Below are 14,858 nucleotides of genomic sequence, written 5' to 3'. Positions count from 1 at the left end.
CCATGGTTTGTAAAATGATGAAAAACAGAGGCTCAGAAAGACAAACCTTTTGTTTTCCAAGTACCACAGAGACTCAGTTATTCTAGGATTAGTATTCAGTTCTCTGGGTTGTCACCAAGTGTCCTGTTAAACCTAGTTTTTACTGCACATGGCTACTATAAAGAGCAACTGGGATGAACTAGAATACCATCGAATCAAATAGTGTCACTTTATTTCCCACTCTGATTTCATGAATAAGGGACCCTGCCTGCCTCACTGCCCCATTTCTGAAGCTCACCGTTCCCCACAGTGAGCCATTACCCAAGTCCCCTGACAAGCACATTCAGAAATTCCACACTAGTCCACATGGAATCTAAATTTAGCAAGGGTTATGTCAGGAACAGACTTCTTCCTGTTTTCAATGGGTTAGACAGGTGAAACTTGAGTCCTGCAGGAAGAATGAGCAGTGTTGTAAATATTATCAGCATGGCACACTGGGTCCCATTGGTGTCTCAATTGTGCAACTCACTGCAAGCAGTGTGTCAGGTCCTGATAAGAGTGCCGTTTACTTGTGAATGTGGTTACACAAATCTTTTCAGTTAAACTACTGTCTTGCTGTTCACTTCAGTACTTGCATTAGTAAGTGAAGATGCTCTATGAATTAGCAAAATTTAGAGAGACAACTGATTTTATCTCTTTTGATATAAAAGTTGGTGATGCCTGCAGGGTGAGAAGCAGTCATGGTTCCTGCCTGGAAGAGGTGGCACTTGAGTCATTTCTCCCCTCCTGGCTTCTGCAGTGTCCCAGCTTTGTTTTAGAACCAATCTTTTACCATCACCTGAGGACAGAACTAACCCAGACAGCAGAGCTGAGGTCAGCTTTTCTTCAAAGAAAATCTAAACTGGCAGATAAATTTAGTGCAGGAAAAAGTGTTCACATATTCACTACCAAATGAAAACTACCTGGGGATTATCTAATGTTACATGACTTTTTCATGCAAAAATGAGTTGAGAATCAGGTATGTGACTAAATGAATTAAAGACAGCACCTACTCTGACTTCGCTGAAAGTTGAGTAGGGGAAGAGTCCCCACTCACAGTATATATCCTTCGGGTCAAAATGAAGAATTTTACTTCTGTAAAAGTTCAGAGGCTCCTCAGTACATCATTCATTTGAATTTGGGGTCTCTGACATTGGAAATTCTCTGAGGAACAAGTATTTCCAGGTAACTTGAATCTTTTCTCTGACTCAAGAATGACTTTTGTGCCATTGAAACGGAAGCCACAGATGTTTCTTTTCAAGATATTGGTGAGCACTGTTTGGTTATGCAGAGGTGAGCTTTACAAAGAGGAAGTTGCAAAGCCTGTCCTGTTCAGGAGGAGAAGCAGTTTAGGCTCTGCGCCTTATTCCAGGATGTTCTCCCAGTATCGGCAACTTGGAGTGTTTGGGAGCTCAGGCTGCCTGGTTTCTGGTGACCTTGGCATCTTTAGTTTCTGACATCTCACCCATTCAGCCTTGAGAATTAGGGAGCTAAGGAAATCTCTGCACGTGTTGTATGATCTGGGAGTGAATGGTGGGAAAGGGAGAGGGGGGAATAGGTAGGATGGTGGTTGAAGAGACCCAGACTCTAGACCCCCAAGTCCCAGCTCTGCCTCTGGCTGCTCTCAGAGCTTTGTCAAATCTTCCCCCTGCTGGTGCTGTAGCCCCACTTGTTCTTAAATTCTATGATCTTTATGGTTCAGACTGATAACTCTTAGACAGTCAGTTTAATTTGGAGGCCTGTTCCACCCTTAAGCTCTTCGTACGAGCATGACTTTCAGGGAGCCCATACTGATCTTGAATCTGATTTCAGTCTCAACCATAGGTTCCAAGGGAAAAGACTAATTAGTAGATTGATGGGGCTCTTCCAGTGAAGCAGCCATATTCGTTGTGTGTTAAGCCAAAAGGCACTGGGAGGAGTTCTCAGGACATGGACAGGGCTGGATAACCGAGAGGATGCAGATTTGTTAGTGTACGAAGCCTCCTTTGCTTGCCCCTCATTGGGGGGGCAGACTGGCATCATTTGTGAAGGGGCCCGCAAGAGGGGTCACAGACTCACAATGCAAGCAGAAGTCATAAGCATGCCTTTCAGGTGGATGAGCTTTCCAAGACAGCTGTCAAGTGGATTTTGAGCTTCACCTGGTTTAGGGAGACAAAAAGAGGGGACCAACCTAGCCTTGGTGGACAGAATGTAGATAGTGCAGGACCCAGAGAAAAATGCAGAAAACTTGTACTATGTTCATCTGGGGAAATGGGGCTCAGTGACCCAAAATATGGAAAGGACATGCTTTGGGGGGGGGGGTGTGCAAATGCGCGCGCGCGTGTGTGTGTGTGTGTGTGTGTGTATACTTGTATGTACTCAGGATCCCCTAGAGGGATTGCTGCCAGACTGTTGGTCTCCAGCAGGACTTGGTGAAGCTGAGTGGAAAACTCTTCTTTGCCATCTTCTTCTTCTTTGCAGACTTTTCCACACAGCACCAAGGGCTGTGTGTCTTATAGGGCCCCAGGCAACCCGGAACTTTCTTCCCTGTAAGGGGTTTTCTGGGCTTGCCCTGTCCACCTGCTAAAGCAACTGAGAGTTGTCCTCACAGAGACTTAAGAAACGTAAGTGAAGCACTTTCATCTGGGTTTTCCCACTTGTGACGAGAGGTGTCCCTGAGCAGGGAGCCCTCGGGAGGATCCATCACCTGCTTTGCTCAATAGGGATACGAACTGACTGAGTTGATTCCTGTAAAGTGATCATCACAGGGCTAGTTCACAGAAGGTGTTCAATAAATCTTAGTTCTTATAACTGTGATCATGAGTGAATACATCATGTTCAGCAGTAAGGCACCAAGATAATTTCCCTAAATCGTCAAAGCCAGACTAAAAATCAAGTCCTGTCAGAATCCTCAAAAGATTGAATCATAAGCTCAGGCCTGAACGGAAAGAAAACGCTGAATATTCAGGATACTGGAGAGTAGGAGAGGGCGTCAGGCATGATGGCTCTCACCCTCCGGAAGGTCTGTGTGAAAATGAACACCGTGGACAGCTCACAGGAGGTATTTAGACTAGAGGAGCCTGGAGAGGTCAGTGAAAATGTCCCCATTGCTTGGTCTGCATGGAGGCTGACCAGCTCACGAGCTGACAGGGTGACCCTTTTACTGCCGCTAGCCCCCGTGCCACCCCCCGCCCGCCTTCTGTGCTTGCACTGTGACCAGCATCACAAGAAAAACAGGGCACGGACCCAGTCCTGAGGCTGCATTCCAGGTCCTAGTCCATCACTTCCTGGCTCTCACTTGGGCCAATTCCTTAACCCCTCTGCATCTCTTTTCTCACCTCTAAATCAGGAAAATCCCGTGTTTGTGAAGCTACATAAGATAAAATAAGTGAACGCCCCAAGAGCAGGGCCCCACCTTTCTTCTAACAGCTGACGGGCACATCATGAGACAGAGGTCATGCACAGAAAGCTCGGGGGGCAAGTCCAGCTGGTGGGGGCTGGACTTGAAAGCTAAGGGGGAACTCCCTGCTCCTGACATCTGCGGACAATGAGAAAGCTCCCTGCTGGCCCTCCTTGAGGCCTCAGGGCTGAACTGTCCTGTTCCCCCACTGGGAACCAGTAAGCAGTGGGGCTGTCAGCCTGAAAACCACAGGAGCCTGGGGGAAAGGAAACAGTGGCCCAAATCAGCCACCACAGTTACCAGCCCCAAACCCCGCATCTGTGAAGGAAGCCTGAAATTGCCACAAGTTAGGTCCCCTTCAGGGAATACTGAGGGTGGGTTTTCCGTGTTATTGGGTCAGCTTTGTATTCTTCTATCAGTTTTTGTCACTGTTGACCCAGAAGCCCACCATTTCTTCAGAAAGCTTTGGAATTTGCAGAATTCATTTCTGGTGGAGAGTGAACCTGAGCCCTCTACAAGTGTCTCCCCTTCACCTTTCTCCTGTCTGGTTCGCTCCCTGTTCCAGCACAGTGTGAGGATTTAAAGAAGGACTCTGACAAATAGACTGTGCCAGAATTTTTTTCTTTTCTGAGTGCTGAGGGTGGAGCCAGCAAAGTGTAAAGTGAAGGAGGTGGATTGGAGGGCCTGGGAGGGGATTTCCTGTGCCCCGGGGCTGCTGTGCCGGTTTCCTCACTCATGCACAGCCCATGAATGTCAGGTCCAAGGAAAAAGGCACTACAGTTTCCCTGTAAGAGCCTTGCTTCCATTCCCCGCCCCTGCCGCCACCAAATCTTACTTCCCTCCCTGATTTTCTGCTTCCAGCTATTTTCATGAAGTCCTTACAGTCCTATGAGTAATAGGTCTTGTTGTAGAAGGTGCTCCGAAAGACAGCTGCCATCCGTGTTTACCTTAACCTCACAGCTGAGCCATCTAAGAAGTGCAGCGAACTTTCCCCTACTCCACTGGGTCTAAGTGCTACGCATCTCAGGCCTAGAGCAATGTTTTTATTTTTAACTGCATTTTAATTGGTACTTGGTACCTTCGTCTGATAGAGCCTGGCTTTTAGATACTGATTTCATCAAGGGCCCAGTTGTTCGTTTGAGAGGCAATGCCTGTGACTGTGGGAAAGACCGATCACTGGTGTGCAAGACTCAGATCCACTGAGCCTGACCAGTGACATGGCTGGGTGGATGCACGTGACACTTTTCCATGGTGAAGGCACTACTGTAGGAGACTGTTTTCATTACCGCTTGTTTCATGCATAACATCTGAGCTTCTGGGAAGGGAGGGAGAAGATGATGGACTTTAGAAAAGGAAAAGCCTCACTCAGACCACGAACCCCTCAGGAGACACAGGGTTTTGTTAAACAGAAGATGGCAGAGATAATAAAGGAACAGAACAATCCGGAAGTTAAGAAAGTTACAAAAGGAGAAAGAAGTGTGAAAAGTGGGAAGTTAGCTCTTCAGATAAGGCAGAGAAGCCAGTTGAGGAAGGGCAGCTGATAACAAGGGCAGATAAAATGAAACTACTTCTTCCATCTGAGGAATAAATAAAAAGTATTCCATACCCTGGAAACCCCAGCGTGGGAGGACAGAGTTTCAAGGCAGACCGAGAGTGCCCAGAGACTGGCGGACCCCTGACCATTGTGCCCTGTGCCTCCTGACTGTGCGGTGACCTTGCCAACTGAGCTGGACAGCAGTCCTGACTCCTCCATCCTCCTTTTTCCTCAATCAAAATGTATTCATCTGGTGTCCCTCTCTTGATCAAGATCCTTGGGCTCTCGTGGGTTAACTAGTCAATCGAATTTATTGCAATTTACTAATTGACTCATATCACCTATTTGAGAAAATTACCCATTAATAGCCACTTCTTGGCTGTTTGATAACTACTGAATTATTAAATATCTCTGGGTCTCCATTTCCCTCAAATAAGGGAGGTGGACTTAATAATATCTAACACAGAGGTAGTATTTGAGTTGGGTCTTGGCGTGAAAATGGAAGGGGAGGGCTCCAGAGTGCCATTTATGAGACAAGGTAGGAGAGGAGGAAGAATGTTGGAGGAAATGAATGGAGCGGGAACACTGCCTGGTGGGCTGCAAGCAGAGCATAATTATTGCTGCATCCTCACGGGGGTAAGGAAGAGCTGTGTGAAATGTCCCAGAGAAGCCTGGGCTTCCTGTTAGTTTATTAATCATCTTGATGGCGATGGAGAGCCTGCATTGATTAAATTCACTAATGATCCTAAACTGAGCAGGGGAGTAAATTCCAGAAAGGATGGATTTATAAGGTTAGTGGTAATATTAATCAGTGCATCTTCATGACCAGGGTGGCAGTAAATGAATAAGATTTGCCGTGATGATGCCGGGGAGGCATACCTGAGGGCAAAGGATAATGAACCCAGTTCCAAACTGGGAAGCTGTTGTTTAGAAAATAATAATGGGGTGCCAGCTCTAAAGTGCAGAGTGAATAATAAATTAAAAACAAGCTTGAAATAAACTCTCATTCTAGGTCAGGATCTCTCTCAGCACTTTGGTAGGGGGCTGTCATGGCAGGGGGTAGGGGAACAGAAAGTGAAAGGCAGATTGGAAAGAACTTACGAAGGAGGAAATTCACCTGTTACAGGGAGGAAGCTGAGACCTGGGGAGGTTAGGGGATGACTGCCTAGGTTAGGGGCAGCCACTCTGTCCCCTGCAGGGGTGACCACAGATGGCCCTGCCTTCGGAGGACTAAAGTAGTCTGTCTCTCCTTACAGTCTCTGCTTACTTGGCTCATGAAATGTTATCTCTGCATCTCTAACTTCAATCAGAGAGCTAGACGCTGCTACAGCCACGATGAAAACCTAGATCTCCTGATTCTTCACTCGCTTTCTTCCTCTCTAAATTCTCTTCACAGTCAACACTGATGAGAATTCAGAACACAAATACTAAAACTTTAGAACTAGCTCCCCAGCCAAGGTACCCACCATGGTCTCCAAGTTAGTTTGAGGTCCTCCAGCAGCACTGAGAAAAAATAAAAATTTCTAAAACTGTGTGCAGTAATGTTGGGAAGACACCTGGAAATATCAGTACTTTGGGGCCAGTGATTTTTGTACCTTTGGGGAATAACAAAACATTAAGACAAAATTCCACCAAATGCAGGTAATCAAAATTAAGCTTCCGCTATGGGCATTTGATGAAATTCATAACCTTGTTGAAAATTCCCTGCGATGGGTTTGTGTTTCTTCTGTTGGGTCCCCTCTTGGGGAGGAGACAATACCACCTCTGTGTTAGATATTATTAAGTCCACCTCCCTTATTTGAGGGAAATGGAGTCCCAGAGATACTTAAGGAAGAGGTTGGGGGGTCCCAGCCTGGGAAGGAGGGTGTTGGGGGAGGGGGAAAGACTGGCCTTGGCCGAACCATGAAGTAGGAGTGTCTGGCCTGTTTTCTCAGTTCCTCTTTTCCTTTCGCTTCCCTCTCCCAGGAAGGCTCTTGCTGCTCCTCTGAGTCCCAGTAGGGTCATATGGGGGCAGAGCTACAAGGCTGTGCTGATCCTGTGGTGCAACTTCAGGGGCGCCTTTCCCCTTGGGAAACTCAGCCGCTCACCAAGGCCTTGCAGACTCAAAACCATGTTCCATCCCTCGGGCCTTTGCTTGTCTTCCCCAGCCTTCCTTGGAAATCTCCCTGCTGTGTCTTTGATCTGGCCTAACATCCACATGGGCCAGTGGGCACTGCCCAGGAATGTCCTCCAGAGATACTCGGTAGCCTAAGTGTCTTATTTCTAAATGGGAAATCATAGCATGTGCTGAAAGAAAGAAATCTCTCCTTTGGTACCTGTCATTAGCTACCTCATAGGATGAGGTACATGACATGCACATGCTTGACAAGCCACAACCACACAGTTAGCTACCAGGATCTCTTGACCAGCTGTAACCACAAAGTTGCTACCAGGATCTCTTAAATGAGTCTTTAATTTGTTCAGGGTTTTAGCTTGTAGCACCCCAGCCATGGTGCTGTAGGGCTGAGAGCTCAGGTGTTGGAGTCAGTCAGCCTGGGTTTGAATTCTGTCTCTGCCACTTACTGGCCATGCAGAATTACCCAAACTGTCTAAATGTTCAAAACTTTTTTTTCTCATGTACAAAACAGTTTTGTGGATAGGATTGGTGAAAGGGTGCGTGTAAAGCCTTTGGCTCAGTGCTTAGGGGGGAGCAGATAGTGAACAATAAATCTTATCTACTGACATTGTTGTTTCTGTTTCACAATAACCTGTGAGGCAGGAGAAGTGGATATTGTCTCCTTAGTTCTGGGAGCCTGAGGATGGGCAGAGAGAAGTGACCTCTTCGAGGCTGAACAAGTAGTTAGCATGTGCCAAGGCTACTATGAAACCTGAGCTTGCTATGGAAGACTCTAGAGTTTTGAGAAACAGTAGTTGTTTTTATTAACTGTCCTCTTCTCTCATACAATGCCCCCCTACATGGCCAAGACACACAGGTGACAGCAAACACAGGGAATGCGTGTTCTAGCTTCATGGTGCAACACCACCTCTCCAACTTACAGGATTACCATCTGACATAGAGGACGAATGGAAATCTGCCCCTTCATTCAGAGCCACCATCATCACCCTTCTCCGATCCCACAGACAGATACAATGATCACCTTATTTGCCTAGTAAGCTAGTCAGTGTAATCATAAACAAAAACATCTGCAGAACCAATATAGGAGCCCAGGCGGTGCCCAATCCTAGACATGGAACAACAGACTGGTTCCAAATCAGGAAAGGAATACATCAAGGCTGTATATTATCACCTGCTATTTATTTATATGCAGAATACATCATGCAAAATGCCGGGCTGGATGAAGCACAAGCTGGAATCAAGATTGCCGGGAGAAACGCCAATAACCTCAGATACACATGACACTGCACTTACGGCAGAAAGTGAAGAAGAACTAAAGAGCCTCTTGATGAAAGTGAAACAGGAGAGTGAAAAACTTGGCTTAAAACTCAACGTTGAGAAAACTAAGATCATGGCATCTTGTCCCATCAGTTCATAACAAATAGATGGGGAAACAGTGTCAGACTTTATTTTTTGGGGCTCCAAAATCACTGCAGATGGTGACTGCAGCCGTGAAATTAAAAGACACTTGCTCCTTGGAAGGAAAGTTATGACCAACCTAGACAGCATATGCAAAAGCAGAGACATTACTTTGCCAACAAAGGTCTGTCTAGTCAAGGCTAAGATTTTTCCAGTAGTCAGGTATGGATGTGAGAGTTGGACTATAAAGAAAGCTGAGCACTGAAGAATTCATGCTTCTGAACTGTGGTGTTTGAGAAGACTCTTGAGAGTCCCTTGGACTGCAGGGAGATCCAACCAGTCTATCCTAAAGGACATCAGTCCTGCATATTCATTAGAAGGACTGATACTGAAGCTGAAACTCCAATAGTTTGGCCACCTGATGTGAAGAACTGACTCATTGGAAAAGACCCTGATGCTGGGAAAGATTGAAGGCAGGAGGAGAAGTGGATGACAGAGGATGAGATGGTTGGATGGCATCACCAACTCAATGGACATGAGTTTGAGTAAGCTCCGGGAGTTGTTGTTGGACACGACTGAGCAACTGAACTGAACTGAGGTCTGTTTTTGCTGAAGGGCTGGGTCTGAATCCAGAGTTTGTGGACCCTGACCTTATTCAGTTTTGAAATCTTCTTTATGAAATGAAACAAAAATAAGAATTCCAAATTAGGCATGGAAACATTACAGAAATGGAGACCAGATTAGTAGTTGACGGGTTGGGAATGAAGGAGGAGAGAGAGATGCATGTGCATATAAGAGGGCACAAAGAGGAACCCTTGTGGTAATACATACATGGACCTATGCATGGAATAAAACTGCATAGAGCTAAATACACACACACATGAGTACATATAGAATCAGTTAGATCTGAGGAAGATGGATGGGTTGATTGGTTGCCACTTTTTTGGGGTAGCATATTGCAGTGCAGGTTTTTAAGAGGTTCCTCCTGAAAGAAACCAAATGAAGTCTACATGAGTTCTTTCTGCATGTTTCTTTGCAGCTGCATATGAATTTATATCAAAATTAAAACAACATATTTTGGAAAAATTGGATAGAAGTGGAATTAGGTAATTCTGAAAAAAATAAATAGGCACCAGACTTTGGAAGAGCTTGTGCTCTTGAGAAGCTTGAATGTTTAAACTTCACCGTTCTTATGGTAAATCCACCTCTGGTCAGAAAGGCAGCAAGCCAACTGACAGGATAAGGCATAGTAGAGACAAAGAAAGCATTTCAAGACTCAGAAATGAACATGTCCACTTTCCAGGAGGATCTGTTACAACCACGAGTAAGGCCACTTGCTTTAAAATAAACAAGAGGTACTCACCCACGTAAATAGGTTGACTCCACTCACTCCAGAGCCCCGTCGCTCTGCACACAGAGCTCACCGCTGCTCTCACTTGAATGTAATACTTAGAAACATCATCAATGATGGTGATGAGTGTATTGGTTGTCATTTTTTCTGTCTAAATGGAAAAAAATAACATGATAAGACTCTTCAGAACATGCTATTTAAATGGTGCCAGTGACTAGACTGGAAGGTCATATGCAAGTGACTCAGTGTTCAGCAACACGTTTAAAATCAATAAGACACACATCAGTTAGTGTCTTCTAGATCACTTCAGTATGGATGTCTTGGCAGTCATCCTTCGATGGAAAGCTAGTAGCAACCAAAATAAATAAAATAGGCAATTGTAAGATCTCAGTGATCCATCTGGGTCCAACTGATATTTCCAGAGTGAAAGACCAGAGTGGCCAGTAGCAGGATGAGTAACTCCCATCATCTTGTCCCAAGATATTCTGTAATCACCTAACAACAGGCCGTGGCTTCCATCATACTCAACAGGTGCCAGCAAAGTGCGGTCTATGACACATCTGGCCTGCTGCCTGTTTTTATGGAAACTGCAAACTAAGACTGACTGACATATATTTCTCAACAATTGAAAAATATAAAAAGTATTTTGTGACACATGAAAATTACATGAAATTGAAATTTCAGTATCCACAAACAGTTTTACTGGAATGGAGTTATGCCTATTTGCTTGTTATCTGTGGCAGGGCTAAGTAATTTTTGGCAAAAACAGAACAGTCTACAAAGCCTAAAATATCTCCTCTGTGACATTTCACTGTAAAAGCTTGCTGATCCCTGTTTCAATGTGTCACTCCTGGCCGGGGCTAGGGAGAAGTGAGGGGTGGAGGGTGCATAAGGAGGTAGAAAAAAGCAGGGCCCTTGAATCTAGGAAAAGGGGGCTTGAATCCTAGCTCTAACCTCTAACTAAATGCAGGGCTAGTTGCTTGACCTCTCTGAGCCTCAGTTTTCTCATTTGTAAAATAGGAATAATACCATCAAACCAATGAATTATCAAATAAAGAAGCCCAAGATGGTGACTGCAGCCATGAAATTAAAAGACGCTTACTCCTTGGAAGAAAAGTTATGACCAACCTAGATAGCATATTGAAAAGCAGAGACGTTACTTTGCCAACAAAGGTCCGTCTAGTCAAGGCTATGGTTTTTCCAGTGGTCATGTATGGATGTGAGAGTTGGACTGTGAAGAAGGCTGAGTGCTGAAGAATTGATGCTTTTGAACTGTGGTGTTGGAGAAGATACTTGAGAGTCCCTTGGACTGCAAGGAGATCCAACCAGTCCATTCTGAAGGAGATCAGCCCTGGGTGTTCTTTGGAAGGAATGATGCTAAAGCTGAAACTCCAGTACTTTGGCCACCTCATGTGAAGAGTTGACTCATTGGAAAAGACCCTGATGCTGGGAGGGATTGGGGGCAGGAGGTAAAGGGGACGAAAGAGGATGAGATGGCTGGATGGCATCACCAACTTGATGGACGTGAGTTTGAGTGAACTCCGGGAGTTGGTGATGGACAGGGAGGCCTGGCGCGCTGCGATTCATGGGGTCGCAAAGAGTCGGACATGACTAAGTGACTGAACTGAACTGAACTTTGTAAAAGCCAAGCTTAAATATATTTTGGGTTGAATCACATTAAAAGTGCTAATATTCAGCAATCCATTCTTGATCTGCAAAAATAACCATTTGGGGTATTTCAACTTAATAATATACACTCAGTAAATTCCAGTTTATCATAGGTAACACAGACTAACATTCTATAGTGTTGAATTGAGGCTGTTTCTCACAAAGCCTTCTATATTCTCTCTCCTGGTCAATGTCTTCACCATGCAGCAAATTCCCTCTGCCCCAAACCAAGTTTATGTCCCTGGGGCCTCCATGTTACATACTCCTGGATATATTTCTCCCTTCCTTGTCGCTACTCCAAAAACACTGCCATTTTTCTCATCAGTTTTTGCTTGGACCATTGCAGTAGCCATGAGACTGCTATTTCTATCTCTACATGTTCCCTCTATCCATACCCAGCTTTTATGCTGCTACCAAAATAATTCTGCATTTCTCCAGATGTGTTCACATTTCTCTATGGAGTAAAACACTCCAGTGTCTTACATTGCTAATGGCCATGGTTTTAAATAGAGAAACTACTTTTTCCAAGCAAAATCTTGGAGGCATTCTGGGAGAAGTCCTAATGAGAGAGCTAGAATTATGATTCCAGTGTTGGTCTTATGTCCAGCTGACTGAATTACTGCAGCTTGGCTGAAGGAACCATGTTCTCTCAAGCCTTGGTTACTCCTTCTGCCTAGGGCCCTGGCCACTCCAAGTGTATTGGAGGACTGCCGTGAGTGAGGGTTGTTTATTGTGGTCCTCAAGGAGGAAATATACAAATGGAGACAATTTGGGAGCTTTCGTAGCAAGTTGACATTGCCATGGCATCCAAGCTCAGGATCACTGGGTTTGTCTTTGGCTATACTTGATTTTTCTAGCAAATCATACCAGTATATGGTGGGTTAGACATTTTAAAAAGAAAGCCAGCTTTTTGCCATATTTACTTGGGCATGCTAGCTAAAAAAGGTCCTTCTCTGCTTCTCCCATTAGGCAGGTTTCTATTCATCCTTCAAGATTCTGTTCAATGCCTCTCCCTTGGGTGGAGGCCCTGGCAGCTTGCTTTGTTGACTCCCTGCTTTGTATCCACCCGGCCTCTTGGTCAGGCAGCTCTGAGACTGGGTGAGTGCATCGTGCAGACCAGGCCCCTTGAGAGCAGAAATGGCGCCTATTTGTCCATCTCTCACTAAGAAGACAGCTTGTAAACATCTTTGTTAAACCAAACTGAGTTTGCAAGGCAGGAGTTTGAATCCTGACTTCTCCAATTTTTTACTTTGCTTTGTGATGTTGGGCAACTTACTTAATCTCTCTGTGCCTCACTTTCCTGTAAGATGGGAATGACCATTGTATAATTATATAATAGAGAAACTGTAAGTATAACAAGGGCTTACCCTGGCTCAGTTGATAAAGAATCTGCCTGCAATGCAGGAGACCTGATTTTCCATCCCTGGGTCAGGAAGATCCCCGGGAGAAGGAAATAGCCACCCACTCCAGTATTCTTGCCTGGAAAATTCCATGGACAGAGGAGCCTGGTGGGCTACAGTCCATGGGGTCACAAAAGTCAGATATGACTGAGCAATTAAGCCAAGTATTAACAAAGCTTAACTTATAGTTGATGCTTAATAAATATTGACTTTAATTTAGCTCCTTTCCCCTTGACTTTTTTGTCCATTAGGACTAATGAAGTGGCATTTTTTTTAAGTTGTGGTAAAACACACATAACAAAAAGTTACCGTCTTAACCATTTTTGAGTGTGTGGTTCAGTAGGAAAAGTACATTCACACTGTGCACCCCATCTCCTGCTTTTATCTGTTGTGAATGATGCTGCTGTGAACATGTTTGTTCAAAGGTCTTTGAGACCCTGCTTTCAATTCTTTTGGATATGTACCCAGAAGTAGAATTGGTGGGTCATATGATAATTCTATTTTTAATTTTTGAGAAATCCCCGTACTGTTTTCCATAGCAGCTGCACCATTTCCCCAACAGTGCTAATGAACTTTTATCTGATCCTTCACATTATTTTCAACCCAAAATAGGTCCTTTCAAGACAAAAAACCAGTAAGGTTTGATTTATTTTTACAAACTGGGATAGTTGGACTTTGTTAGTTCCAGGCTATAACCAGAGCTGTCAAATGGACAAGAATTATTTTTTTTTAAAGAAATCTGTCATCAAATAATGGAATGATTGGAATTATTACCTGAAAATATCCTTTCTTTGCATTGTAAATTTTCACCTCATAATCAAAGCAGTGGCTTGGAAAAGCAGAAACTGGTTTTTCCCAGTGGATAGAGAGACAGGTTCCTTTGAGCTCTGCCGTGACGTTCGCTGGAGGATTTACTCGATCTGTGTTAGAGAACAAGGGCTTGGTGATCATGGTTGATAAGTGCAGTCCACCCACATTTCTCATGTTATTTCTAAGCTACATGGTCTCAAGTATTTTCCTCCAACATTTAACCAACAAATCTGCAAGCCGCAGAACTCCGGCAGCTCGCATCTGACTCCCATCTTACAGCTACAGGAGAGATCTCTTCTGTAAACCTCAAAAATTCCTACTTAAACAGTCTCGAATGGTTGAATGCCCTTTCCTTCAGCTTGTTAAGGCCCACCCCACCATCCATTTTTACTTGCCAAGTTGGGCCAACCTGAAGGTAAACCTGTTCCTGGAGAGACGGTGTCCTGGAAACCCAGCTAAGCCCTGTGCTATGGAACAGGTGTGGCTGGGCTGATCACTTCCTCTTTCTGGGCCTCAGTTTTTATTTCATTTTGGTTTGTGTATCTTGTTTTCGTTTGTTGTGTGGATTTGTTTTTTTCTTACAGAAAAAGAACGGGTTGGGCTAAATCTGTCTTTGCTTATAACTCCATAGTTCTTTACACGGAAATCTCACTTGATTAATCATTTTATGGTCACTTGATATGGGTGGAAATTATTTCTAATTGAGTGAACTTGTCTAAAGTTATGTGACTTGGATCTCACAATTTCTGAATCATAGGGACAAGCTAAAATGGGGCCCACTGGCTCCAGAGCCTGCCATCCCCTAAGCCAAAACGTTTTTCACCAAGAGAACATTTTATTTCTTGTAGTAATATGAGGAATTGGTCTCAATAAAATGAAAATCCTGCAAGAAAATAAATGCCCATAGTCTGTCCCAGGCTGTGTCCATTTTCATATTAACATCATTGTTTCATAGGTCTCTCTAAGTATTTTTTATTACCTGTTTTCATGAAAGTGTCATTTTTCAGTCATTTAATATGACCTAAAATGTGCTATTGAAGAAAATTGTATAACCTCTTTAGCAAGTACTCTGATTGTTTAAACAAAGTTATACTCCACTCGATACACATATGGATGATAGAAAAGTAGAAACAGGTACATATGTCACAAACCACATCCTTTAAATGATAATATTTTGCATATTT

The 14,858-nt window shown here is 44.2% G+C and overlaps 1 protein-coding gene across 1 annotated transcript in view; it reads right to left on the bottom strand.

The window, feature by feature from the left end:
* The window catches only part of IL5RA (interleukin 5 receptor subunit alpha), a 49,847-nt gene that overhangs the window by 9,100 nt on the left and 25,889 nt on the right, over window positions 1–14,858 (bottom strand). The window contains exons 7-8 of the mRNA XM_068983110.1: window positions 13,639–13,784; window positions 9,809–9,947 (exon numbers count right to left, since the gene is read on the bottom strand). Of these exons, the coding sequence (XP_068839211.1) occupies window positions 9,809–9,947; window positions 13,639–13,784 (285 nt within the window). The remainder of the gene's footprint in view (window positions 1–9,808; window positions 9,948–13,638; window positions 13,785–14,858) is intronic.

The sequence above is a fragment of the Capricornis sumatraensis genome, chromosome 10 (genome assembly GCF_032405125.1).
Source record: "Capricornis sumatraensis isolate serow.1 chromosome 10, serow.2, whole genome shotgun sequence".
In the NCBI taxonomy this organism is placed as follows: Eukaryota; Metazoa; Chordata; class Mammalia; order Artiodactyla; family Bovidae; genus Capricornis; species Capricornis sumatraensis.
Note: the sequence above shows the minus strand (reverse complement) of the source record. Positions and strands in the feature narration are given on the sequence as shown.